This window comes from Oryx dammah, unplaced genomic scaffold, assembly GCF_014754425.2.
Source record: "Oryx dammah isolate SB20612 unplaced genomic scaffold, SCBI_Odam_1.1 HiC_scaffold_25, whole genome shotgun sequence".
In the NCBI taxonomy this organism is placed as follows: domain Eukaryota; kingdom Metazoa; phylum Chordata; class Mammalia; order Artiodactyla; family Bovidae; genus Oryx; species Oryx dammah.
This window is the reverse complement of record NW_024070209.1, coordinates 101671934-101699209: the sequence shown is the minus strand read 5'-3', so window position 1 is coordinate 101699209 and position 27276 is coordinate 101671934. Positions and strand designations below refer to the sequence as shown.

At 54.4% G+C, this 27276-nt stretch overlaps 3 protein-coding genes across 13 annotated transcripts in view; 2 read left to right on the top strand and 1 right to left on the bottom strand.

Moving 5' to 3' along the window:
• Window positions 1–5624, top strand: part of TSC1 (TSC complex subunit 1) — a 52249-nt gene extending 46625 nt beyond the window's left edge. For all 5 annotated transcript variants that reach the window (XM_040225465.1, XM_040225461.1, XM_040225462.1 and 2 more), the window contains one exon: window positions 314–5624. In XM_040225465.1, the coding sequence (XP_040081399.1) occupies window positions 314–827 (514 nt within the window). In that variant the 3' untranslated portion in view covers window positions 828–5624. The remainder of the gene's footprint in view (window positions 1–313) is intronic.
• On the bottom strand, window positions 5363–19777 carry SPACA9 (sperm acrosome associated 9). Of its 5 annotated transcripts, none has more exons than XM_040225466.1 (5): window positions 19677–19777; window positions 13916–14091; window positions 8362–8564; window positions 7280–7629; window positions 5363–7217 (listed from the first exon to the last, which is right to left on the bottom strand). In XM_040225466.1, exons 2-4 carry the CDS (start codon window positions 14060–14062, stop codon window positions 7305–7307), a joined length of 675 nt encoding a protein of 224 aa, XP_040081400.1. In that variant the 5' UTR covers window positions 14063–14091; window positions 19677–19777; the 3' UTR covers window positions 5363–7217; window positions 7280–7304. The 5 variants fall into 5 exon arrangements, with proteins under 5 accessions (XP_040081400.1, XP_040081404.1, XP_040081402.1 ...); XM_040225470.1 differs by having other exon boundaries at window positions 5363–6605; window positions 7482–7629; XM_040225468.1 differs by lacking the exon at window positions 19677–19777 and adding an exon at window positions 16925–17746.
• A 712-nt stretch (window positions 19778–20489) lies between these two features.
• The window catches only part of AK8 (adenylate kinase 8), a 134623-nt gene continuing 127836 nt past the window's right edge, over window positions 20490–27276 (top strand). Inside the window, exons 1-2 of one of the 3 annotated variants that reach the window (XM_040225459.1) lie at window positions 20490–20641; window positions 23686–23770. In XM_040225459.1, the coding sequence (XP_040081393.1) occupies window positions 20501–20641; window positions 23686–23770 (226 nt within the window). In that variant the 5' untranslated portion in view covers window positions 20490–20500. Of the gene's footprint in view, window positions 20940–23685; window positions 23771–27276 lie in introns of all 3 variants that reach the window. The other 2 variants (XM_040225458.1, XM_040225460.1) reach the window with 2 other exon arrangements.

The window sequence follows — 27276 nt, the reverse complement described above, 5'->3', positions numbered from 1 at the left end:
CAGCCCGACAGAGCAGGCTCCAGCCTGACGAGCTCTGAGCTGCGTCCCTGAGGGCCCAACTGTCCTCTCTGCTCCTTTTCCTGGGCCCCAAGTCGCTCAATAATGGTCCCAGGGAGCATTTCTATTTAAGATCGCCATCTGATGTTCATGAGCTCTCGCGCGTGTGTCCTCTGTTCTAGGACACAGAGCAGGCCAGTGGAGTTCCCCATCGGCGTGAGCACGTGTCAGTGTAACCCCGCGCCTCCCTGGTGGGGTTGGAGTGGTTGGACGCCACAGCCACCAACCCCCTTCCTCCCCGTCGGATTTCTTACAGGCTTGAGTACTGTCAGGACGGCTGCTCGGATTCGGCGACAGGGCACAACGAAGAGGCCCCCGGCCATAATGGTGAGACCAAGCCCCCCAGGCCCGGCGGTGCCCGGGGCGGTGGCGGTGGCAGAGGTGGCGGCGGCAGCAGCAGCGAGCTCTCCACCCCGGAGAAGCCCCCCAACCCCAGGGCGGGCCCATTCAGCAGTCGGTGGGAGACGGTGGTGGGTGAGCCCACTTCCGGCACCCCCACGACGGTGGGCTCGCTTCCCAGTTCAGAGAGCTTCCTGGGCATGAAGGCACGAGAGCTGTTTCGTAACAAGAGCGAGAGCCAGTGCGACGAGGACGGCCTGACTGTCGGCAGCCTTTCCGAGACCCTAAAGACAGAGCTGGGCAAAGACTCGGGTGTGGAAGCCAGGCCCCCCCCGGCCCTTGATGGCCGGCTGCCGCCTGCCCCAAAGCCGGACGGCGTGGGCCAGCTCTGCATCATGGACTACAACGAGGCCCAGCTTGAGCACAGCTAGGGGTGCTGGCCGCCAGCGTTAGCTCGCGGGTCGTTGGCCTGGACAGGAGGTGTGAGTGCCCGATTCAGAGCTTTCCTGTTGCCAGGGCTTGAGGGGCGAGCTCCCACAGAGGAAATGGGATGGGGGTCCTTTGACAGTTGACTGAATGCAGAACGGTTTTCGGATCTGGCATTGCAGTGCCTCTTCACTTTCCCTTCGGCCACCCCAAACCCTCTCTTCCATTTACCTGGCAGTGTGTACTAGCCCGAGGGCCAGGGTGCGTTCCTCACTAGCTTTATTTCCTTCTTTTCCCGCCCCACCCCCAAATGGTTGCGTCCTTTGAACCTGTGCAATATGAGGCCAAATTGAACCCTGGAGTCTGACACACCACCCACACCTTTCCTGAAGTTCGGTTCACTGGGCAGGCTCCCTGTGAGCCTAGGTCACTGGTGGCGTCGCAGGTAAGTCCAGTCCTGTCCCTTTCCAGGAGGACGTGGCGTGCAAAGCTGAGCATCTTGACATGAGAGCTTTTATGAGATGTTGTTACTGCTTTTGGTTTTAAAGTCCAGCATCTAAAGCTGCAGAGCTCAAAAACAATGGTTCATTCTCTCAAGTTCTTTTGGCGATTCTGATAAGCTTCCTAGAAAGTTCTGTGTGAACAAAGGTCTGTTGTTGGAACAGTCTGGAGCTGGCCCTGTGGAGACTGTCCTCCCCGTGGGGCACGCTCTGTCCCCCTGCCCCACTACCTCTTGTTTACGTGGTGTTTGCTTGAAAGCTGGTACTGTTCTGTGCACAGGCTGGGGTGGGGGCGGTCAGACCTGGGCCCTGCATGAGAGAGGGCAGTGACTTAAGCAGCTCCCTGAACAGGAAAGTGCTGTGCATGTGGACACGCCCCTGCAGGCGGAGTGCTGTGGCCTCCTGCCGCAGGAAGCCTCTGAAGGTCCAAAGAGTTTCTCCCGAGTTTTCTGACCGTCATTCCTCAGGCTGTGAGACTTGCCTCACTGTAGTAGATTCTACAGGTGTCAGCTTTTCACTCTAGTTCCTGCCTTCAGGGGCTGACCCTGCAGGGAGCTGGGTGCTGCTCCCCCACCCCCGGCATGAGTTGGTCATGGCAGAGCATTAAGACAGAGTCCTGGAGGGGGTTGACAAAGGCTGACGTCCTGGACCCACAGGGCCTGGGTGCATGCGTTCGAGAGAGGTGATAGCAGTCAGAATACGAGGGCTGGCAGAGAAGCCGAACCCAGCAATTGCTCCTGAAATAAATGCTAGAAGCCTAATAAGGATTGTTGCCTGGGTTTCCAGCTGAGGCCTGGGCAGGGAGAGTCTGGTAGTAAAGAGCCAACGACCTTGGTGTCTCTCTCTTCTTTCAGTTCAAAGTGTAGAAGGGTTCATCCATGAAGAGGGAAACAGCACGCTGTAATGGTATGGAACTTCAGTGTGTGTGGACGCTTCTGGCACATGAGGGTGATGGTCTCTTTTTTTAAGGGTCTCTTTTTTTAAAGCGTGGAGAGAGTTCTTAGCATCCTAACCAAAGGGAGCTGGAGAGTCAGTCTCCTTGTTCCTGTGGCTGTGCAGGCAACAGTCTTCCTTGGGACGGAGTGTTCGGGTGTGACTGACCGACCCCAGCCTGAGGGAGGGGTGCCCAAGCGCGCTCAGCCTGGCCCAGCCGGCTCCGTGGTTGCTGCAGGATGCCGACTGGAGTGCTGACAGTGCCGCACATCTAACTCAGCTGTTTGCAGAGGAAAGCTTAGGAACGCACGCATGCTGGTTTCCTAGTCCCACTTTATTTAGGAAAGAAAGGCATGAACAAATTCAGGAAAGAAAAAAATGTTACAAGATTAACTGCTAAACGTGGTTCTAAACGTTCATCCTCTCCCCAGGCCCAGGAGATCCCTGCCACAGAACAGATACCAGGCACTTACAGCCTTTATCCTCACTGGCAAAAGAAAGGAGGCCAGTGTAAAGAAAAGAAAAAAAATTTTTTTTAATGGGCAGATTATAAAAATACAGGGAAGGAGGCGGCTGTGTGGTGCAGTAGACTGGGACCCAGACAGGAGGGCCCTTGGCGCACACCTCCAGCTGGGGAGTCCGTGTGCTCAACTTTCCAAGAACGGCTGACCCTTAGCAGCTGTACTTGACTTCCTCTGGGCTCTTGGAGGCCGTGGGTTGTATGCAGCCAAGGTTGGGGACGGAGGCCTGGGATCATGAGGAAGTTACCCAGCCTGAAAATGTAGGCTTTCATCTTTCAGAGGACCTGAGATGACAATAAAGTTTGATTTTCAAAATCATAGACCTGCTGAGAGTCAGCGGGTTGGTCGATTAGGCTGCAGTGAGTGTTTGTTTGTAAGGATGGAAAGGGGACAGTGGTAGTGGGACTCCCAAGAGAGAATTTCGGTCCAGGGACCGCCAGGGCAAAGGCCGGGGAACTGGCGCTGCCAGGTTGAGCCTGTCCCAAGACTGATGGAAGCAGTGCGGTGGTCACAGGCGTTAGGGTTACCTTCCACCGGAGTCACCTGGAGCAGGCCTACCTGCCTGAGTTGTTTGGCCAATGTCCGTAACCTGATGTCCACCTGACGCTAACCAGGGTCAGCACAGACCTTGGGACGACTGGGGTCTGCTTCTTGGGAGCATGAAATGTTTTAAAAGGGAGCACTACAGAATCACGGGGGGGGGGTGTATGGGGGGGGTGGGGAGAGGGAGGAAGGTGATAGCATGGTCTCTATAGAGAAAACGAGCTCCTGAACCTATCCCTGGTATAGAAGCACATGGATCTCTATCAGACAGAACTTTCATGAATTAGAAAAAAAAAAACCTTGTGGCAAGATTCTGCTACAAGTCTGTGAGATGTTACTGTGGAGTTGGAAGAAATACCAGAAAAGTAACTGAAATCCCAGGTTAGGAGATGGAGATCATTTCTTGGGACAGAGGTTTCCTTGGAGATGAGCGCAGGGACTCTCCACATGAGGCGGGTAGGTAGACGTGACCTCCCTAAGTTTGCAGGAACGAAAACTGCCTAACCTTTAGGAATACGCTGCTGCTGAAGGTTCTTCCTAGGCTCTGTGAGTGGAGAGAAACGACAGATAAGCTACTTTGTGAGCCAGAATATGTGTACTGTATTTTGAGGGAGATAGTCCAAACTCTTATTCTTGAAAGATAAAACTGTTAAAAGAGGTCCCAGAAGCCACTGACAGCTGCAGAGGTCTGCACCCCCGCAGGGCAAAACCAGGACAGGGGAGAACAGAAGTCCAGGGTTGGGCCATCCCTATTTAAGACAGCACGTGGCGTGTTTTGGTTGAGAAAACTCTTAGCGGTTTTGCAGAAGAGGATAAATGATCATGAGGATGAGAGAGGGTGTCTGGAGACCACAGAGGTTCACACTCACAGTTAATTAACACTGAGTGTTTCTGTGTAGAGAAATGACAGGAGTGCCATGACTGGCCAGTGTGAATCCTCATCCAATACTAGCAGATGCCGCTTGAGGCCGGAAAGAAAGAACCGAAGAACAAGTGAAAAGAAATGCTGCACGAAGATGCGGGTTTCTGACCAAAAGCAATAAGACGTGGTAGAAAGTGTGGATGGGTCTAAGGAGGGATTTGAAAACAGTCTGGGGCTGCTGTGGGCCATGGCCCGCCTTGTGTGGATATTCTCCGAGAGGCCAGCCCTGTCCTCAGAGTGGCCCCTGGGAGCCCACCCAGAAGTGTGTGTCTCATGTGAAATGACCCGAATCAGCACGCCTTACTCTGGGAAATTGCCCTGTTGGAGGTGCGTGCTTTAAAACTGACCAGCAGTGAGCGTGGGAAGGTGTGTGTGTATCTGTTTACGCCCAGAGTTCTTGGACACGTGCCCCCGCCCACCCCCTCTCCCCCAGGCAGCAGCAGAGGATTTGGTGGCACTTGATTAAGCTGTTCTCTAGCCTGGTCCCTGAGCTGCTGCTTGACCCCCGCCCCGACACGGCTCGTTTCCCCGTCTGTGACTGACGTTCCCCAGAGGTGTGTGTTGGGGGGGGGCGCCTTTCCGTCTTCTTCATGCTGTCTTGCAGGCCGTATGCGCCGACCTGAGAGGAGAATGAATGGCTGTAGCAGCTGCGAGGGGAGCCTGCGGGGGATAGTTGAGCGTCTGTGCCCGCGATGGCTTTTGGCCTTGAAACGAGTTCACGAAGGCAGAGGAGCTTTCTCTTCCCCTTCCCATCCCAGTGCCACCAAACTGTCCATCCTCGGGGATAAGTAGACTAGTTGAACTTGGAATAGAGCTTTTAGAGGAAACCCCACCCCCCTTCCCAGACCAACTCCTCCCCGTTCCCCACCTCCATACAGTGTTGGTACAGGAGGGCGCGGCGCTGTTCTCGGCAGCACAGACTTTGGCTTATCGAAGAGGCAGCCAGGCATTTTGCACTAGGAAAAATCAGTGGTCACTTTTCAGAAGACTTCTATGGACCAGAAATATATTACGGAGGAACAGATTTTGCTAAGACATAATCTAGTTTTGTAACTCAATCATGGATCAACCACACGTGGCTACCTTGCAGTTTAAAGGGGGTCCCATCAGTGAAAAACAGATTTTTTTTTGGCTGACTGCTTTTAGCTAAATTTAAGAAAGTCATCTTTTGTCAAAAGGTTTCCACCTTCCCATCTCGATCTTAAGAGCATGTCAAACAATCCACATCAGATGCCAACACGTGAACTGCAAGAGAAAAATGGTACAATCGTAGTGAATGGGAATCTGAATCAAAAGGGTTTGCTGTCCTTAGAATGTTCAAAAATGTCAAGGCAGTTGCTTGTGTTTAACTGTGAACAAATAAAAATTTATTGTTTTGCACTACTCTGCTGTGTTGACATGAAGTGTCTCATGTCGGCCTCTGAGGGGTTTCTAGGCTGAGTGGGAACTGGCTCCAGGTCTGGACTGCTTGGTTATTTACCCCAGGTGCTGGAAGGATGCTGACAGGTGGAATCAGACTTTAGTCCCTGCAAGAAAGATCTTTTGTTCTGGCAGAGCCACAGATTCTACCTGTGTCTGTCTCAGATTCGTGTCCTCTCCCCAGAGTGTGTGGTGGTGGTGTAGGAGAGGTGACTGCAGTCATCTCTAGCATACCGGCTTTGGTATGTGCCTGCCTGCCTAGGGGTTGGCTGGCACACAGGGTTGAATACAGTCCTTACAGTTGAGCCCAAACGACACTGAAGTTGTCAAGCCTTGCTGAATGTGTCATGCGAGTGTGCCAAGGAGAAGGGGCTGCCCGCATCCACGGCCTGCCCTCCCCATCAGGCATTTGGAGGAAGGTGGTCTAAACTGCCTTTAAGAGGTTGTTGGCTGCACCCTGGCCTGCCCAGGGAAGGAGCGGAGGTGAAGAGCCCTGTGTGTAGTGTGGGTTTCCACGGCTCACCTCTGCCCAGCTGCCCTGGAAATCGGTGTGCTCTGCCCATTAGAACGGAGGAAGCAGCTACTTTGGGACGAGACTTTGAGGTGGCACTTTTAAGTGTTGTCTGGGAAAATTTAGATGTTCTTGTCTGAGTAGGCCTCTAACTCTGCAAAGAGTTACTGGGCTGGCCTGCTGTGGGCCTCTGGCCTGAGCCTCTAGGGAGCAGACCCCACGTGGGGCAGGTGTGTCCCCTGCACACGGGCAGCTTTGCCAGCAGTTCCGCTTGTGGGGCTCCTGCCCAGCATCCTCTGGTGTCTCGGAGTGAGTGTCACTTTCTCTAAGGGGTGAGTGCCAGGAAAGCCGGCCAGGCAGAGAGGTGCCAGAACACGTTTTTATTCTTGACTGTCGCCCCCGAGGAAGCAAGAATACAGAAGCTAAGTCGCCCCCTGCGAAGGGAAAAACCAACAGTGAGACAGCACCTCTGGCAGGCTCAGCACCAACGCCACAGTCCCAGCATCTGGGCTGCAGTTAGGTCGTGAGGACCAGGCGACCGTCCTCCTGCAGGAGCCACACTGGCAATTCTTCTGGCTTCTCTCCGTCTCTCTCTCGAAAGGAGAGGCTGGGCGGCTTGTTCCCCTTTGGTCCAGAGACCTGACCCCATCGAGCATCCTCAGGCCGGAGCAGCTCTGTCCCGCGGCCAGAAGGGAGCCGCGCGGTCTCCTCCAGCTGTGCAGCTGGGCCTGGGTGGGAGGGTCAGCTCCCCAGCCCTTCCGGGGGCCCACCCTCCTCCCCTGAACCCACCAGCAGCAGTGTAAATGGGGGTGCTCCTCCTGGGCACAGGGCCTGACACTCGGAGGCAAAGGAAAGTTAGAGGTTAAAGCGCTAGAGGGAAAGAGTTTGTAGGTTGTTGGTGGGGCGGCCCCCGGGGATTAGTAAGTGGCAAGGATGGTGAGCAGCAGTACAGATGGATCAGCTGGTGGAAACCAGGCTTACTTAGTTACAGGGTGCCCCGCAGGATGGGATGGGAGGGAGCACGATGGGCTGGGGCAGGGCTGGGGCTGGGCTGGAGCGGGGCTGGGGTCGGGCGGGGTCGGGCGGGGTCGGGCGGGGTCGGGCGGGGTCGGGCGGGCCCTCCCAGCTCCAAGTTACAGCTTCCCACCAGGTGGTCTCCAGGGCGGTTTTGAACTTCCTTGGTCTTTCCCCCCAGGTTTGGGGATGTTCTGTATCAGTTGCCCACAATTTTGTTTCCGAAGCTGGGGCTTGGTGCCTGGGGCCTGGGGAACGTGCGCGGTGGCCCGCGTGGCTGCCTGGGGCTCACTCACTTGCTGCAGTGCTTTGCGGGGCAGTTTCTCCGAGTGGGCGACCCACTCTTTCATCAGGTCTAGGATGATGGGGATGAGACTGACCACACCTCCGTAGTGGTTCCGGGCCTCGTCACAGCTGAGGTGGTTCACCACGTCGTGGGGGTATCTGCAGGGCAGCGGGAAGGGCTAGGTGAACCCTGCTCTGGGGACTGGTGTGCCGGGCAGGGTTTTTTCCTAAGGCTGCCCCCGCTGCACAACCCTTGGAGAGGTTTTAGAGCTGTGCACCCGCCAGGCCAAGCTCTCCATGCCAGGCATGGTGGTGGCTCAGCAGGTTTGGGGCCCCAGAGTCCCCAGGGGTCCCAGTGTGAAGGGTGGGAGCGGAGATCCCTTGGCCTGTGGTTGGCAGAGAGCTGGACAGGGGCCGAGGAAACCTGCTGTCATCACCTCAGGCGCACCGCATACCCTTTGACTCTGCTCACCCTTATACCTAACCAGCTTGCTCCGGAATCTGGTACTCCATGCTGTGGATCAATCCCCCAGGGCTCAGAATGAGGGAACCCAGTAGCTAACGCCTGTGGGATCGGGCTCCTGATGTCCCACTTCTTTGTGGGCTCCTGGGAACAACTGCTCTGTGAGCCCTGCTTCTGGCCCGGTGCTGCCTCCAGCCAGAGGGTTTGCATTCTGCTAGGTCTCGGCCTCAGAGCCCCTCATTTTCAGTAAATGATTTGTCAGGACAGAGTCACTCGGGTGAACCAAGGGGCCTAGGATTTTCCAGCTGGGGACCTCTGGACAGTAGCCCCAGGACTCACTTCGTCCAGGTCCGGTCCTCTCCCATCCCCGCCTCGGCCCCTCCCATATGTACGTGCGGAGACCCCTGATGGGACCAGGAGGGTCTTACTTGGCTTGCAGGCTGCTCAGGTCATTGCTTTGGCTCACGAGGGTCTTGCATTTCTCGAGGAGGTTGTTGGTGACGGGGGTGCCAGCGTGCAGGGCCTCGAAGTGCTGGCAGAGCTTGCTGAGCTCCGAGCAGATGTCCAGGAACATGAGCAGGATGCGCCGGTCTGTGGAGCTGCTGCAGTGGTGCTCCATGTAGCTCTGCACCTGCGCAGGCCCGCGCGGCGTGAGTGCCCAGGGCCCCCGACCTCCCGCCCCGGGCCTCCCGCCCTCCCAGGTCACAGGGCACAGGCCCCCGACGGGCGGGGCTGTCAGGTCTACAGGCCTATAGACTGTGAATGTCGTGAAGTGTCCCGGGCCCCACGCAGAAGGCTCCACGGGCCCCGTCTCGCTGAGTCCTCGCCTGACTGCCACCTTCCGGGTCCCCTTTTTCAGTCCTTATTTTACGGATGAATACAAGGCTCAGAGAGGTGAAATACCTGCTCAGGTACCACTGCAGTGGTGAAGCCGAGTCACCCTAGCTCCAGGGCTCTGAGCCCAGACCTCTCACCAGACCCAGGCAGCTGAGCCAACACCTGAAGTACAGGGGGCTGGTCCCTGACTCTCGATGCTGAGGCCCCACCCACTTTGAGAATTGCTGGGCTGGGCCACTCAGTCCACGGAGCAAGCTAGAATCTGTTGCAGTCTTGTCCTACATTTCCAGGGCCAGAGAAAGCAGGGACAAGTCAGTAAGTAGAGCTGGGAAAACAGTGGCCCGTATGAGGAAAGAAATGTAGCCTCCGCCTCATGCCACAGACAATGTCAACTCCAGGAGAATGGAGAACTTGATTACTAAAAACAGGGACTTCCCTGGTGGTCCAGTGGCTAAGACCCTGCTCCCAGTGCAGAAGGCCCGGGTTCCATCCTTGGTCAGGGACCTAGACCCACATGCTGCAATTAAGAGTTCACGTGCTGCAACTAAGACCCACATAAATAAATGGAGCCAAGTACAAATCAATATAAAAAATACTAAAACTAAAGCTCCCATGTGAATGTGTTTTAGTGGGAGGGAAGTTTTTCATCACAAACTCGATGGACATGAGTTTGAGCAGGCTCTGGGAGTTGGTGATGGACAGGGAGGCCTGGCGTGCTGTAGTCCATGGGGTCGCAAAGAGTCGGACACAACTGAGTGACTGAGCTGAACTAAAGTTTTTCTTAAGCCACAAAAGAAGCTAAGGACAGTGATGCAGCTGATCTAATGTCAACTCATTTCCCTGGAGACCCTGGGGGCCTTTCCAGCTCAGGACATCCCACATCCGGACACCTAGTCAGTCTGGGTCTGAGATCCACGCGGGCACAGTAGGAGGGGACTCCAGTCTGGGCAGGATTAACTGACGCATTCCATGTGGTCCTACCCTCAGTGATCTGCTGGAAGGGGGTGTTTCCCACCTCCTCCAGTTCCCAGAAAATTCTAAGTCTAAACCTAGGTTTTCCTGCCGCTCCCAGCTGCCTTCTTGTCGCTAGGGGATGTCTTTCCCCAATGATCTCAAGTGGTCCTTCCCAAGGAAAACAGCTTTGTGTAGGGGAAGAGGCTCTCTGCCTACACACCACGCACATCTGCCCCAGGATCCGGGGTAGGGAGGAGCCTGCACTGTGGCGTAACTACAACAGAGCGGTGTTACTAGGCTACCTGGGGACACTGCATGCAGGGTGCGGGGCAGGCGGTCACCTTCCAATACCCTGGGCCAGGAAGGGCAGGGGCAGGGTTGAGAGTCAACACAGGTGGGGCCGTTATTCACCAAAAGCGTTCTTGAACCTAAAGGCAAGAAGGAGCATGCTGGGGTCACAAAGCCCCGACGGCGATTCTGAGCAGAGGCGGGGCGTCTCAGGTGCTCCTTCCTGATACTGAACACCTGTCCACACCCGTGGAATGCTGAGCCTTTGAGGGACGGGCTGACGAGGATGCAGCCAGTTTACTTTCAAACAGTTCAGAGGGAAGAGGGTGTGCATCAGTTCAGTCGCTCAGTCGTGTCCGAGTCTTTGCGACCCCATGAATCGCAGCACGCCAGGCCTCCCTGTCCATCACCAACTCCCGTAGTTCACTCAGACTCACGTCCATAAAGTTAGTGATGTCATCCAGCCATCTCATCCTCTGTCGTCCCCTTCTCCTCCTGCCTCCAATCCCTCCCAGCATCAGTCTTTTCCAATGGGTCAACTATTTCCGTGAGGTGGCCAAAGTACTGGAGTTTCAGCTTTAGCATCATTCCTTCCAAAGAAATCCCAGGGTTGATCTCCTTCAGAATGGACTGGTTGGATCTCCTTGCAGTCCAAGGGACTCTCAAGAGTCTTCTCCAACACCACAGTTCAAAAGCGTCAATTCTTCGGCGCTCAGCCTTCTTCACAGTCCAACTCTCACATCCATATATGACCACAGGAAAAACCATAGCCTTAACTAGATGGACCTTAGTCGGCAAAGTAGTGTCTCTGCTTTTGAATATGCTATCTAGGTTGGTCATAACTTTTCTTCAAAGGAGTAAGCGTCTTTTAATTTCATGGCTGCAGTCACCATCTGCAATGATTTTGGAGGCCCCCAAAACAAAGTCAGCCACTGTTTCCCCATCTATTTGCCATGAAGTGATGGGACCAAATGCCATGATCTTCGTTTTCTGAATGTTGAGCTTTAAGCCAACTTTTTCACTCTCTTCTTTCACTTTCATCAAGAGGCTTTTTAGTTCCTCTTCACTTTCTGCCATAAGGGTGGTGTTATCTGCATATCTGAGGTTACTGATATTTCTCCCAGCAATCTTGATTCCAGCTTCTGTTTCTTCCAGTCCAGCATTTCTCATGATGTACTCTGCATAGAAGTTAAATAAGCAGGGTGACAATATACAGCCTTGACGGACTCCTTTTCCTATCTGAAACCAGTCTGTTGTTCCATGTCCAGTTCTAACTGTTGCTTCCTGACCTGCATACACATTTTTCAAGAGGCAGGTCAGGTGGTGTGGTATTCCCATCTCTTTCAGAATTTTCCAGAGTTTATTGTGATCCACACAGTCAAAGGCTTTGGCATAGTCAATAAAGCAGAAATAGATGTTTTTCTGGAACTCTCTTGCTTTTACCATGATCCAGCGGATGTTGGCAATTTGATCTCTGGTTCCTCTGCCTTCTCTAAATCCAGCTTGAACATCTGGAAGTTCAAGATTCATGAAGTGTTGAAGCCTGGCTTGGAGAATTTTGAGCATTACTTTACTAGCATGTGAGATGAGTGCAATTGTGCAGTAGTTTGAGCATTCTTTGGCATTGCCTTTCTTTGGGATTGGAATGAAAACTGACCTTTTCCAGTCCTGTGGCCACTGCTGAGTTTTCCAAATTTGCTGGCATATTGAGTGTAGCACTTTCACAGCATCATCTTTCAGGATTTGAAATAGCTCCACTGGAATTCCAGCACCTCCACTAGCTTTGTTCGTAGTGATGCTTTCTAAGGCCCACTTGACTTCACATTCCAGGATGTCTGGCTCTAGATGAGTGATCACACCATCATGATTATCTGGGTCGTGAAGATCTTTTTTGTACAGTTCTTCTGTGTATTCTTGCCACCTCTTCTTAATATCTTCTGCTTCTGTTAGGTCCAGACCATTTCTGTCCTTTATTGAGCCCATCTTTGCATGAAATGTTCCCTTAGTATCTCTAATTTTCTTGAAGAGATCTCTAGTCTTTCCCATTCTGTTATTTTTCTCTCTTTCTTTGCATTGATTGCTGAAGAAGGCTTTCTTATCTCTTCTTGCTATTCTTTGGAACTCTGCATTCAGATGCTTATATATTTCCTTTTCTCCTTGGCTTTTCGCTTTCCTTCTTTTCACAGCTATTTGTAAGGCCTCCCCAGACATCTATTTTGCTTTTTTGTGTTTCTTTTCCATGGGGATGGTCTTGATCCCTGTCTCCTGTACAATGTCGTGAACCTCATTCCATAGTTCATCAGGCACTCTATCTATCAGATCTAGGCCCTTCAATCTATTTCTCTCTTCCACTATATAATCATAAGGGATTTGATTTTAGGTCATACCTGAATGGTCTAGTGGTTTTCCCTACTTTCTTCAGTTTAAGTCTGAATTTGGCAATAAGGAGAGCTCATGATCTGAGCCACAGTCAGCTCCCGATCTTGTTTTTGCTGACTGTATAGAGCTTCTCCATCTTTGGCTGCAAAGAATATAATCAATCTGATTTCAGTGCTGACCATCTGGTGATGTCCATATGTAGAGTCTTCTCGTGTTGTTGGAAGAGGGTGTTTGCTATGACCAGTGCTTTTTCTTGGCAAAACTCTATTAGTCTTTGCCCTGCTTCATTCCGCATTCCAAGGCCAAATTTGCCTGTTACTCCAGATGTTTCTTGACTTCCTACTTTCGCATTCCAGTCCCCTATCATGAAAAGGACATCTTTTTTGGGTGTTAGTTCTAAAAGGTCTTGTAGGTCTTCATAGAACCGTTCAACTTCAGCTTCTTCAGCGTTACTGGTTGGGGCATAGACTTGGATTACTGTGATATTGAATGGTTTGCCTTGGAAACGAACAGAGATCATTGTGTCGTTTTTGAGATTGCATCCAAGTACTGCATTTCGGACTCTCAGTACTTGGATGTAATCTCAAAAACGACACAATGATCTCTGTTCGTTTCCAAGGCAAACCATTCATTATATCTACTACTGCAGGGTGTGCATAAACGTGGCTATAAATAGTAAACAAACTGGCGTATCTGTGTGAAGTTTATATGGGTATTTTTCTGCAGGTTTTTAAAATTTCAAGTTAAACTGGGAGAAATTTTTACAAAAATTAAGTTTTGTTTTGTTTTTTTTTTTTGAGGATACTGCCAGGCCAGGGTTGTTCTCTGTGGCCCCGTGTGCTTCTCCTAAGCAGTTCTGAGCCTGGTCCCCACTCCCTGGCAGGTGGCATCTCTTCAGTGGGAGAGAGACCCATCTAGAGCTGTGCTTCTCAGGCACCTGGCTTCCTGGAAGGCTGCTTCAGTCTTGAGGCCTCCACGTTTGGCAGGGCAAACTTGGACGGCAGCTCACACAAAGAGGAGACTCCGGTTAAATGAAATCATTTGCAAATGTGACTTAGCAATGTGTGCTTGGCGGGTCACAGTTTCTCAACCCCAGGGGAATCCAGTGGCTGGGCCCATGTACATCTATCTGTTCACCACACATCCCTGTTCTGAGCCCCAGGGCCTGGGATGAAGGGTGCTGCCAGATGTTGGGGGCGTGGGCTTGCAGATGATCTCATGAAATCTGCCAGCAGCCCTGGAGGTATGTGCTGCTCTTTGTACATTTTTAGTTGAAACCAGCCGGAGGTCACAGAGGTGACATGTGGCAAAGCCAGGACTTAAACCCTGGCCCAGCAGTGTCTCCAGCCTCCACTTTCAGCTGCTTTCTCACGTAGTTGGTGAGGGAATGAGTGCCTGGCTTGTTCCACAGTTAGGATCTGAGACCTGACCTGCACCCACACGCTGGCCCTCTCTGGGCCTTGGTTTCCCCAACTTTTCCAGCAAGGGGTTGAGGCCTGGCCCCGCCTGCCCGCGAGCTCCTACCTGCCCGATGCTGGAGATGGGCCGGATCTTGTCGTGGGCATTCTCCCTGCAGTGCTCCAGGGCCCCGATGAAGGTGAATTGCTGCTGCTGGAAGATCTTGTACTTCTGCTCCACGCTCCGCAGGGACTCTTTTACCTCATTCATCATTCTACGTGCTCACCGGGGCACGGAGGAGGCTGTGTGGAGGAAGAGGAGAGTCCTGAGGTCCCAGGGCACTGAGCAGCTTCCCACAGCCCTGGGAGCGGACACAGTCTTCATCCCCATGTTGCAGAGAGGGAGACGAGGCCCTGGGAAGCTGCCCCAAGAACCTGGCCAGCTGTCAGCGACACAACCAGGCTTGACTCAAACCCGACCCGAGCCCCATTACCATCCAGGGACACGGTCTTTGCTGCAAACAAGACTTCCTTCCCTTAACTGTAGACAAGAGTTTCTCCGGGCCTCAGCTTCTCCAGATTGTGGGTGTCTATCACACACACACACATACACACACACTCTGGGACACAGTCCGGGCCTGTTTTTCCAGTTTATGGGTGTCTGTTACACACACACACACACACACTCACTCACTCACTCACTCTCTCTCTCTCTCTCTCTCTCTGGGACACAGTATGGCCTCAGTTTCTCCAGACTGTGGGTATCTATCACACACACACATGGCCTCCCATGGGTCACAGCATGTAAACTCTATTTCATCAGCTGGGACCCAACTGCTTTAAAACATCTGCCACTCTACAGTTGGTAGGAAAGTCTAGGGATTGTTTTCCAGCTAAGCAGGGGGAAGTCGGCACCAGGACCCTCTCGACTTGTCTGAGGAGGTGCAGTTACCGGCTCTGGGCTTGGAGCAGGAGCCCTGAGCTCGGGTTTGCCAGTCCCCAGGGCAGGCCTGGCTCTTTGAGCACATACCCAGTGCCCGGGGTCGCAGGTTTATGGAATGTTAGGGCTGGAAGGTACCTCAGAAGGTCAACTCCCCTTAACTTCCGGGGGAAGCTGAGGCCCCGGGTCTCACAGCACGCTTGTGCCTGAGATACCCTAGGTCCTGGGTTTCCTGAGGTCTCACCACCAGCATCCTCGAAGGTGCCACAGCCACTGTCCCTGCACCGTGAGGCCCCGGCACACGTGGAGCCCAGGCTCGGCTGCACAGAGACAAGGTCCCAGAGAGACGCTGCAAGTGGAAGAGGCCAGAACGTGGGGGGCGGGGGCACCGAGGAAGGGAAGGATGCATTCCAGGCGAGCCACCAGGTCCCAGGTAGGGAGGAGGCTTGCTTTCTGCTGGGCCCCCCTCAGCATCCTGAGCACAGCAGGATGGCAATGAGGAAGTCTGTGGTGAGGAGGTGGCTTCGGGGATGCGAGGACAGTAGACCATCAGGTGGCCTCCACAACACGGCAGGAGGGGTGACTCCCTGAGCTGGGGAGGGCAGGGGGCAGGAGGCTGGGGAGCTGCTGCTCTCCTGGGCTGGGGGCTAAATGCAGCCCTGTTGCCACCGCCAAGGGGCCGCGCCAGGAAGGGGCCCGACCGTTATGCCCCTCCAGCCAGGGTAGCAGCCCTACAGACAGCATGGGACCCTCGTGGCAGCACCGTCCTGGGCCAGCCCTGGGAGCCAGAGCCCGTGTTTGCCAGCAGCACAGCGCAGCGCCACTGGGGTCAGGCCTGACCCAGGGCCACGCTGGGTGGGGCCTCCTTCCACTCAACTTTCTCCCGGTTCTGGTTCTACTGAAGCCAACCCTAACCCAAGCCAGGTAGGGAGTGGGGTTGGGGGATGCCGTGGGGGCCATGGTTGGACACCTGTCATAGCCAGCCAAGGCCTACCCCCCCACCACCAGCCCTACCTGCAGGCGGGAATGAGGGTCAAGCTGGCTGCAGTGGTTTTCTGTTGCCTCCCATGGAGGCAGGTCTACCAGGACCTGGCCTAGGGCGAGGAGGGTGAGGCACATACCTGGGCGCAAAAGGTAAGGGGGTGCCAGGAACTCAACAATCAAGATAGGTAAAAGCAAGTATGACGTGCGCCCCCCCCCCCAACACAAAAAGCCGCAGGGGCTGCTGACGCCTCGGCCTCCTCGGGGAGGAAGGTCTGAAAAGAAGGCAGGCTTTGGAGAAGAGGGTGGGCAGGCAGGCAGGCAGAGGTGGTGGGGTCCTGGGCAGAGGGTGGAGGCTGTGAGCAGGGCAAGGCTGAGGCCCCACGTGAGGGCAGAGCTGTGAGGGCATCCACGGAAGCTTCTAGCACAGAGGTGCAGAGCACCTAAGGCGGTCATTCATTCATGTTGAAGCACCTGCCAGGGGTCAGACACCTGCAGGGTGCTGGACTGGGCATACAGTGTTCAGCCAAACAAAAAAGACTTCTAACCTGGAGGGATGTCAGGAGTGGGAGGCAGACAATGAGTGAACGGATTAAGGAGCAAAGAAGGGGGGGATGGGTGGGGTGGCCAGAAGGGCTACGTGGCCTGCAGAAGGGGCGCGTGCAGGAGGCAGGCAGGTGCAGGGGAGGCCGAACTGGAGCCGAGCTTCAGCCTTCACCGAGATCCCGGGTGGCTCGCCCCAGTCGTCCTAGTAACAGCCGGCTACTCAGTGAGGCTCTAGGTAAACCCTGGACAAGCCTCATCTCAGATGCTCGCCACAGCCCCTTGAATGAGGTACCACAGTTATTCCCACAGGACAGACAACAGAGCTGAGGTCTGGCAGCTGGTGAGCAAGCCCAGATGTCCCACTCACTTTTGCCCGATTTCACTGAGCCTGAGATCTTTACTTGGTTACCTCCCCTCTTGCCCCCACCTCAGTGAGGGTCCACTGAGAGAAACACACCAGATACCAGACTGACTGAGGCTGGAGGTGGGTGGGTGGGTGGGTGAGGTGTGGATATCAAGGGCCTACACTACCCAGACCCAACGCCTCACTTCCACTTGTGTGAGATTGTTCCGTTTCCCCATCACAAAGCAACGAGGACTAGAATTCAGTGTAGTCCGCTCTCTGCTGCCCTCCTGGGCTTGCCAAGTTCTTCAGGGATACAGCCCTACCTTGGCTGGTGGCCCCAAGAGCCCCTGAGAGCAAAACCGACTCAGTTCTTGATCCTATTGACTTGTGACACGCACACCAGGAATGTCGTGCGGGGAGCTGTAACAAGCTATCCAAAGTGACTGTCCCTTGAACAAGAGTTACCGCAGTCAAATTAGTCTAGATGAAAGGCAGGGGATGCAGGCGCTTCTCGATCTGGGGGAGGAGGAAGGAAAAAGTGATTACCCACTAGATTTTCAGCTTTAATTGATTTGTATTTTTCCAGGCTGTTAAAGAAGATTAAATCATGGTATGAAAAGTGCCTAGGGCTTAAAATAAATGAGGAGAAAGGCAAGTCACTTCAGAAATGTCCAGGAAGCAAGCTAAACCTCCCCAGTGCAAATTGCAGGCCTGGTGGTTGTGTTCTTTGTCCAGAGGGAGGCTGCTTCCTTCTCTTCCCCAGCTGTCTCTGCAGTTGGATTTGACTTGACAAGCCTACCAAGGTGTGCATGCTTTGAGGAGGCAGTTCTGAGGGGAGAGAGCCCTTTTCCCTTGGAGGCCGTGTCTCTAGGCTGGTGGCTGCTGGAAAGGCTTTGGCTAGGAGTCAGGAAACTGAGTTCCAGGCTGGCTCTTTGTTGTTGTTGTTGTTCGTTTGCTCAGTTATGTCTGACTCTGTGACCCCACAGACTGCAGCATACCAGACCATGTCCTTCACTATCTCCTGGAGTTTGCTCAAACTCACATCCACTGAATTGATGACACCATCCAACCATCAATCCTCTGTCACCCCTTCTCCTGCCTTCAATCTTCCCCAGCATTAGGGTCTTTTCCAGTGAGCTGGCTCTTCACATCAGGTGGCCAAACTATTGGAGCTTCAGCATCAGTCCTTCCAGTGAATATGCATTGGAAGGCTGGCTCTACCTTGGATTTATGAGTGACCTTGGCCTAGAATTTTCCCCTTTCTGGGCCTCAGTTCAGTCGCTCAGTCATGTCCGACTCTTTGGAACCTCATGGACCACGGCACACCAGGCCTCCCTCTTCATCATCAATTCCCAGAGTTTACCCAAACTCATGTCCATCGAGTTGGCAATGCCATCCAACCATCTTATCCTCTGTCATCCCCTTCTCCTCCTGCCCTCAATCTTTCCCAGCATCAGGGTCTTTTCAAATGAGTCAGCTCTTCGCATCAGGTGGCCAAAGTATTGGAGTTTCAACTTCAACATCAGTCCTTCCAATGAACACCTAGGACTGATCTCCTTTAGAACGGACTGGTTGGATCTTGCAGTCCAAGGGACTCTCAAGAGTCTTTTCCAACACCACAGTTCAAAAGCATCCATTCTTTGGCGCTCAGCTTTCTTTATAGTCCAACTCACATCCATACATGACTACTGGAAAAACCATAGCCTTGACTAGACAGACCTTTGTTGGCAAAGTAATGTCTCTGTTTTTTAATATGCTGTCTAGGTTAATCATAACTTTCCTTCTAAGGAGTAAGCCTCTTTTAATATCATGGCTGCAGTCACCATCTGCAGTGATTTTGGAGCCCAGAAAAAATAAAGTCAGCCACTGTTTCCCCATTTATTTGCCATGAAGTGATGGGACCGGATGCCATGATCTTAGTTTTCTGAATGTTGAGCTAAAGCTCAACTTCTTCTCTCTCCTCTTTCACTTTCAAGAGGCTCTTGATGCCATGATCTTAGTTTTCTGAATGTTGAGCTAAAGCCAACTTCTCTCTCCTCTTTCACTTTCATCAAAAGGCTCTTTAGTTCTTCTTCACTTTCTGCCATAAGGGTGGTGTCATCTGCATATCCGAGATTATTGATATTTCTCCCTGCAATCTTGATTCCAGCTTATGCTTCATCCAGCCCAGTGCTTCTCATGATATACTCTGCATAGAAGTTAAATAAGCAGAGTGACAATATACAGCCTTGACGGACTCCTTTTCCTATCTGGAACCAGTCTGTTGTTCCATGTCCAGTTCTAACTGTTGCTTCCTGACCTGCATACAGGTTTCTCAAGAGCCTCAGTTTATTCATTTGTAAAATGAGGGAGTTTGAATTAGAAGCTCCTCAAGGGCTCTTATGATTCATTCTAAGGCTCCGTGATTGACAACTGATGAGGAAAGAGACCCAGAGAGGGGAAATGGCTCAGCCAACAACTCTGCACCATTCTGAGCCTCCATTTCTCATCTGTAAAATGGAACAAAGGTACCTATTTCTCAGGGTTGGTGCAAAGATTCAGTGAGATAATATCTCTAAGAGTAGCAGCGATGCATTGTGCATTCACTACACATCAGTTACTAATACTTCTGATACATTAGCTCATGGAATCTTCCATAATCCCCACTCCATAGGGGAGGGAAGTGAGGCCCAGGGCAGGCTGGCACAGTTAGTTGAGAGTGCAGTCAGGATTTGAATTCTGGGCAGTCTGCATTGACTGTGCTATACTCCCTCTCCATAATGTTCACAGACCCCATAGTTCTGTTGAGAGTACAGCTCAAAAACGGGCAGCTCCTCCTGAGAAGAGCAACTGGGCAAGAGCTAGAGCTTCCATTTCAGTGCCGTGGCCGCTACCAGGCGTTCCATCCCCCACCCCCACTCCCCACCCCCCACCCGGGATGAACACGATTCGCAGACCTCCTTCCCCCCCATCGAATCCCACACCATCGGTCTCAGGTCAGCGGCAGCAGCCCCCTTCCATTCTCCAGCACCACCCCCCTCGCCCCCCAGTTTCCAAATCCAGGGCTTGGGTGGCCCTCCCCAGGCCTGCTTTAACCTTGGTTGTCCTCAATGGAGCGCCCTGAAGCCGGAGAGTCTCCGCAGGTATCTGGGGCCCGGGAGGGGCGGGGAGGCCCTTCCCGGGGCTTGTGAGGAGGGGTGGGTGGGGTAGGGGAGAGAAGGGGCGGGGCCTGATTGTTACCGCCGCTGCCACAGCAATCGGGTCACGTGGCAGTCCCGCCCATGCCGCCGGAGCTGCCCGCTGGGCCCGGCTCGAGGCACACACCAGTCCCTCCTTTTTCAAACACCCTGCCCCACATAGCCGGGAGTTGATGATGGACAGGGAAGCCCTGTCGTGCTGCAGCCCATGGGGGTCGCAAAGAGTCGGACACGACCGAGCGCCTGAACTGAACGGCCCCAGATCTACCCCAGCGTCTTTCTTTTAAAGACAGGGAAACTGAGGCCCAGTGAGCGGAGCTGGGGTGGCTCAAGGAGCACCGAACGCCTGGGCCGGGGCGCCTTGGCGGAAACAGAAGTAGGATCCGCCTCCCGCCTCTCCCGGGCCGATGTGTCCTCGGGGTACTGTAGGGTGTCTCAGCACAGGAGGGGGCCCTCTGAGCCAGGAGGCCGCAGCAGGAGGAGACTTGGGGTTCCCCGCTGAGGCGCACAGAGTCGGGGGGCGAGGCCGGAGCTGGGGAGCACTTGCTTCATGCGGCTGAGGAGACCCGGCGCCAGCCTTGCCCCAGGAACGGGGGGGCTGGAGCGAAGCGTGCTGGCGACGCAGCACCGTGGCGCTCCTGGCAACGGCGGTCCCCAGGGAGCGTCGCGTGCTGATGACGCAAGGCCCTAGCGACGGTTGTCCCCAGGGAGTGGCGCCTGCTGATGACGCGGGGCCCTAGCGACAGCGGTCCCCAGGGAGCGGCCGCGCTGCGAAGCAGCATGGACGCGACCACCGCCCCTCACCGCATTCCCCCGCAAATGCCCCAGTATGGGGAGGCGAACCACGTCTTCGAGTTGATGCAGGTGATCCGGGCAGCCCTGTCCCATCGCGACACCAGGCGGTGGCCGGGGACCATCTTGGCGGCGGTCCGGCTGCGCGCTGGCGACCCTACATCTGGGAGGGGTCGCGTCTGTTAGCCACGAGGCCGCCCGACTTGGGGTGTCCGACACGACTGTGTCATCGTACCCCCAACGAACCTCTCGACCGAAAGATGCTCCTTGACCCTACTCGGCTGGCCCTGGAGGGAGGAAAAGGGGGCAGGCCATCCCGGCCGTGACTGGACCCTTGCTCCGACCCAGTCAGGTCGATGACCTGGAAGAGGTTCCTTCCTTTTCCTCATTTCCCCTGTCTGTGAAACGCCAGGTTGCAAGAGGTGGTTTACAAGGGACTCATCGGGTGCTGACCATTCCCAGGCTGGCTGCGGTGTTGTCTGAGCTGGGGAGTGTCTGAGTTGAAGGTGGCCTCTCCATCCTCTGAGAAAGGCCGCCGCCTGGGACAGCGGCCGTGTGGTGTGGACAGCAGCTTTTCCCACCCGGCCCTTTCTCCTCAGAGCCAAGAGTTCAGGGAAGCTTCTAAGCCCTCACCCTGAGTTCCCGACCTGACTGACCCACTGTGTGAACTGAGGCAAAGCCATGCCCTAGCCTGTTCTTCAGGTTTCCCTTCTGCATCTTGGGGTGGTGGTTTAGTCGCTAAGTTGTATCCGATTCTTGCGACCCCGTGGACTGTAGCCCGCCAGGGTCCTCTCTCCATGGGATTTTCCAGGCAAGAATACTGGAGTGGATTGCCATTTCCTTCTCCAGGGGATCTTCCCCACCCAGGCATCCTGGGGAAGTGAAAGCTTTCAGGAGCTGGACTGGAGGATCTCTCAGCCACTCAGAGGTTCTGAGGGCCAGAGGGAAACTAGAGCATTTGTCTGCTCCTCCGGGTAGACCCCCCCCCGCCCCGCCCCGCCCCGCCCCGCCCCGCCCCATCCCCAGAGGCACCCCCTCAGTGATGCCTGTGGCTGTTTTGAGCGTCTGACAACTCAGAGCAGAGCTCAGAGTAAGAAAGCCGCGTCTCTATCTTTCCTGCGGACATGGGCTTCCTTTGGAAAGTGTTCACTGATAGAGGGCGCACGAGAGATTTCTAAAACCGAGTGGCCGATCTAAGTAGAGGAGATGGCTAGTTGAGTCCTAAGTCCTCAGTAGTGTGGCCGGCAGGACACGGACAAGTCCTGCGGGCACCCTGGTCTGCTCTTAGGGAATCTGGTGTCTCTCCTAGCAGTTGTTGGACGGGGTAGCCTGAGGAAGCTTTTAGTCCATTATTTCCAGTCCTTAGACATTTCTGTGCTCCCTACATGGTTTTTCATCATTTTCATTTTTTAGCATTTTTGTTTTAAAATGATTTTGGCCCCACAGGAAGTTACGCAGGTAGCGCAGAATTCTAGTGTGTCCTTCCGCCAGCTTCCCCCGGTAATAACATCTAACATAAGGGTAGTTCATTGTCAAAACCAGGAAACTGGCACGGGCACAATACTATTAACTAGACTACAGACCTTTTTGAATTGCATCCATTTTTACGAGCACTCTTTTTTTTTTTTTTTCGTATGAGTCTACGAAATTTGGGGCTTCTCAGGTGGAAATGGCAACCCACTCCAGTATTCTTGCCTGGAAAATCCCGTGGACGGAGGAGCCTGGTAGGTTACAGTCCATGGGGTCGTAAAGAGTCGGACACGACTGAGCGACTTCACTCACTCACTCAGGTGGCTTAGTGGTAGAGAATCCACCTGCCAGTGCAGGTGGATGCAGGTTCAGTCCGTGGGTGGGGAAGTTCCTCTGGAGAAGGAAATAGCAACCCTCTCCAGTATCCTTGCCTGGAAAATTCCACGGACAGAGGAGCCTGGCGGGCTACAGTCCCTGGAGCTGCAAAGACTCGGCTGCGACTGAGTCAGTGAGCATGAGCACACACACACGCCACACACTGAAATTTTACCACAGGTATAGATCACGTAACCAACAACATTTCCATTTTAACATCATCATTTCTTTAAACCAGCCCACTCAAAAAAAACTAACTTATTTTACCTCATCCTAAGGTTTGATGTACTGATTTTTCTAGTACACATTAGATATGCAGCTGTGTAAAAGTGGATTTTAGAATATTCATCTGTGAGCTATCTAGAATCATCTCACACGGTCTCACCAGCACCACAGCACCATGGATCGTGTCCAGCTGTGTCTTAATAGGTGTGGAAGCTGAGGCCTGGAGAGGGGAAGGGACTGGTGGGATGCGGATCGGGACTGGGCCTTCTCGCCGTTCAGTGCTATTTCTGCTGCGCCGTTCTCCATCTGCCCGAAAAGGGCTGCAGCCCCTGCCTGCCTGTCCCTAGGGCAGAAGGCTGCTCCTTCGTGCACTGGCACTGCTCTCAGCTACCTGGTTCATTTCTGTGCCTTTTGTTCTAGAACCATGGAAGCTGCTTTACTTTAGAATTAAATGGCCAGACAATCTCTTTAGATACCTGGCTAGTACATACCCTGTCCCACACTGGACAGACGCAGGTAGCAGCAGTGGCCACGTCACCCAGCACACGCTCTGTGTGGGGCCCCTTCTGTGGTTGTGCAGGGCACTGAGATGTGGGTGAGGCAATAAAGGGGATGAGTCCTGGCTACAGGAGCATGCCGCAGGACTGACCTAGTGAGCGTCATGGGGAAAAGTGTTTCATGCTGAGGGAGCAGCATCCACAAGGGCTCTGAGGGGTGGATGGGTGCCCTGCAGGAGAAGGGTGGAGAGAAGGCTGGTCTGGGGGGGGGCCACAAAGGAGCTGAGGGGCAAGGGCCCCAGGACTACTTGCTCTGAGTCAAGGGCGCTTCCCTCCAGCTCCGCCTCCTTCCAGGTGCCCCCACCCCCAGCAAACCCATGTGGCCTGTCCCTCACACCTCTGCTCCCAGGGGCTGAGGCAGACACCCACTAGGGTGGGAGGCAGGGAAGACATCATGCCCCATAACTGGTATCCATAGCGATGTGGAGCCAGGGGCCTTGGGTGCCCATGCAGGCGTCAACCCCCTGAGTGTCTGCCCTGTGCCCACAGAACATGCTGGAGCAGCTCCTGATCCACCAGCCCAAGGACCCCATCCCGTTCATGATTGATCATTTGCAACGAGACAACGATTATGGTGAGCACCAGAGTGGGCCTCCCCCTTTCCCCGTTCCCAGCTGTCCCTTCCCTCTGCCTCCTGGGAACCACTCTGCCCTTCCTGTGCCCAAAAGGGAGGTCAGAGCAGGGATGGGGACAGGTTTTGACCACTTGGGGAGGTGGTTAATTGAAAAAAATGCCTTAATTTCTTCTGGAGCACAACTCATACAAATGCTCTTGCCAAGTGATTAAAATGGAAACCTCCGAATGGCCCACAGAATCAATTATTAATGCTTTGGCACGCCCCAGCTGATGCCGCCTGTTGGGTTTAAGCTCTGTGATCACTCCACTTGTCAGGTGTAGGTGTGGCTTCTGGTCTACCCAGACAGGCCGCGCTCAGCTCTTCCTGATGGTCTTGTTATGGGCTCCTGTTAATGAGTTCCAGAGCTCCCCCAAACCTTGCCCGAGTGAATGCAGGCCAGCCAGACCCAAGGCAGGCGCCCGGGACAGGGAGGAGGGAGAGGAGGGAGAGGAGGCGCTCTGTCCTGCGGTCAGTTTGCCGAGTGGAGGCACATGAGCGGAGGAGCGTGGCTGTCCCTCCAGCTGTCAGGGAGGCCGGTGTCCCGGAGCTTTGATGTTTCTTTCACTGGAGCATTAGCTGCTTTGAAGGTGCTCCCGGTGCAGCCGTGAAACGAGTGGTGCCGCTGAGAGGGACAGAGGCCTGAGATGCCTGTGGCGGGGGCAGAGGCCTCACATGAGAAAGGAAGCGAAGTAGTTTTTTTAAAAAATGGTGAGAGAAAGGAGACTCGGAGCCCACGGGTTCCCAAGCACGCCTGGCCTCTTCTGGGGGCCCGCCCTCGGGTCCTGGGCCAGTCCAGCCTGTGGGAATGAGGCGCTGTTTCAGAGGCCAGAGCCCAACAGCGCGATGTGGCCTGGAGCACCCCACACTGTCCTTTCCCGAGCCTCCAGGGAGGCAGAATCGCGCGTCTACACTGGGTGTGAGCTGCCGAGGTGCCCCAGGTGGAGACCAAGCCGGGGTAGCAGGGCTGGGGGTTGATCTGCTCTGCCCTGCGGGGACTCTTCTAAGGGGCCTCGGTTACCTAGCCATCTGGTTGGTGTGGGAGGGAGGGCGGCTCCGCTGCTCTGTGGGGGTGAGAAGCCCCCTTGCTTCCTGGCGGTCCTGCTGCAGACCCCCGCTCGCCTCACCGAGTGGCCTCTGTTGTCTGGAGGAAGGTGTTCCTGCAGCCTTAACTCCCACCCCGCCCCCATGTCGTTTGGAGCTGGGGTTGCTAAGCTCTGTTACCAAGGGATGCAGGGGGCACTTCTGCCCGTGTTCCCCTCTCATGCCGCCCCTCACCCCCGCCCAATCAATAAGGCAAAGCACAGTCAAAAGAAAGTAAAAATTAAAGGCCAAATAAAGCCTCAGTTTCCTCTGTAAAACGGGCATGTCTGGTCGCTGAGATGGAGGCAGCCAAGCCCCAGCCTGGTCCCTAGTGGTGTCAGTGGAAGGGACACCGAGGCCTGGAGGTTCCCGCTGAGCTTCAGGTGATGCTGGGCAAGTATCCACTTGCGCCAAGCCGGGTGAGAGTTTTCTGGACTAAAACCATATTTGAGAAAAGAACGCTTTGCACTCTGCGTTGGGTTGCGGCGGTACTTCCTACTTCCGGCTTGAAGAGTTCTGTTCAGGGGCGTGTGTGTCGCGCTGTGTGTGCCCCTGCCGCCAAGCTCACAGCTTCACCAGTCTCCCCGCCAGAACTTCAAGAGCCTGACATCCAAGGTACCACTCGTCTTTGCACTTTCGTCTTGCTCCTCGCTGTGCAGTTACGACTTTCAGTGTCGAACTGACCACTTCACCAGAATGAAATCCAGACATCACCTTTCTGTTTTAGCCACGATGCAGTTGTCGTCAGCTGGGCGCTCATCTGGGCGCCGGCCGTCCCGTGCCCTGGGCCGCCCCTCCTCACCTCCTCAGTATCCCTTCCATTTAACTGTGGGCTGCCTCTGCAGAGCCCTTCCTCCTTTCTCCGTGTGACACCGCTCTGTCCCTCTCAGTGGGGTGGAGAATTCAGACCCTCTTCGTTCAGCTAGAGCTGGCGGGGCGGGGGGGGGGCTTCTGACTGTCCTCCCTCACGCCTGGAGCCTTAGCCTTTGGGCCCAGACACTGTCTCAGGGAGTCAAGTCAATGGATCCCAGGAACCACAGGTTGGAGGGGTCAACTTGTTCCCACAGCCCTCCACCCCCACTCCCCAGCCTTGGGCCGGCAGCTCAGAGGGACGCGGGCACATCTTCACCCTTCGGCTCAAGTCCCACTGCTTAAGTGAAGAGAGGGCATCTCTGGTGTCCCTCCTATGCCCAGGCCTCCACCTCCAGGTGAAGCAAAGATGCGGGAGAAGGAGGGGAGGACAAGGAAGATGGGAGAGGACCACGCTTCTGGGATTTCTCTAGGAGAAGGAAAGCCGGAAAGAGTTGCACCCACCCTTGTGGTTCTAAAAGAGGATGGGGGCCTGGAGAGGCCCCCTGGTGTCCAGCAAGCATCCCTGTGGCCCTGAGCTAGTGGGTCAGTTGGTCTTGCCTTCTCCTGGCCGTACAATGGCCGTGTCACCTGCAGCCGGGCACTCAGCCCCCTGCCTCCTCAGCCTGCGTGTTGGGTGGGTGGGGGTTCCCTGTGATGCATGGCGACGTGGCCAGTGGCCAGTGTAGAGGGACAGAAGCCTCTGGGCTCCTGGCGCTGAGTGTGCACGTGAGGGGGTGGGGGAGCCGTTGACACAGGGCTGGCAGCCCCTTCGCTGCGAGAAAAGCAGATTTAGTACAAAGTGAGCATTTACAGTAGCCCTGGGCAATATTAAAGCAGGCGATGGTGTATATAATGGTGTGTTTCGTTTTTTATCAAACGTTTGTCCAAGAAAGCTGTGTATTAGAGCTCCAATACCTAAGGGTTTTCTTGTGAATTTTAAATCATGCTCCTAGTTAAACCTCAAAAGGCTCTGTGGATGGAAAGGTTTTTTGATTTCCTTTGAAGTGGGTTGAAGAAGTTGATTACTCTTGGCAGTCAAGCAGCCTTTTATGACACTGTTTATAAATAATTACTCATGAGCAGGGCTGGAGTTTCAAGGTGTTAGATTTTAAGAAACTGAAATTAATCACATAAATGTGTTGCGAGGAATTAGGTGGAGAGAAAGGCAGTGTGAATGTTCCCCTTTTAAAGTATTTTCAGAGATGTGTACAATTTGGGTGCCACTTTACAGGAGCCCGGAAGGTGGGCTGGGGTTGAGGGGGGCCTTCCCCAGCAGCTGTGGAGCCTCATAACTTTGTCAAAACGAGCGTATGACTTGGGAATCCGCTTGTTCCCGAAACGCTGTTGTCAAGGTGCAGTCCCCCTTTCTCCTTGGTCCCTCGGACCCCGAGCCTTGTTGGGTCCGCCCCAAGTTCTAGGGTGCTATGGTGGAGGCTGAGGGTTAGAGCCCTGGAGGGGCAGCAGGGTGGCGAGCACAAAGGCCAGACCCACAGCCCACCACTCCCTTCCTCTGGCTTTGGCAAGCGGGTGTT

Bases quoted from the DNA above. Each gene is read 5' to 3' on its own strand.
- SPACA9 (XM_040225466.1), bottom strand. From the start codon at position 14,062: ATGATGAATGAGGTAAAAGAGTCCCTGCGGAGCGTGGAGCAGAAGTAC. The intron at 8,565-13,915 runs GTAGGAGCTCGC...GGGCCTGCGCAG, and splicing joins CCATCTCCAGCATCGGGCAG to GTGCAGAGCTACATGGAGCA. The intron at 7,630-8,361 runs GTAAGACCCTCC...GCTGCCCTGCAG, and splicing joins CTGAGCAGCCTGCAAGCCAA to ATACCCCCACGACGTGGTGA.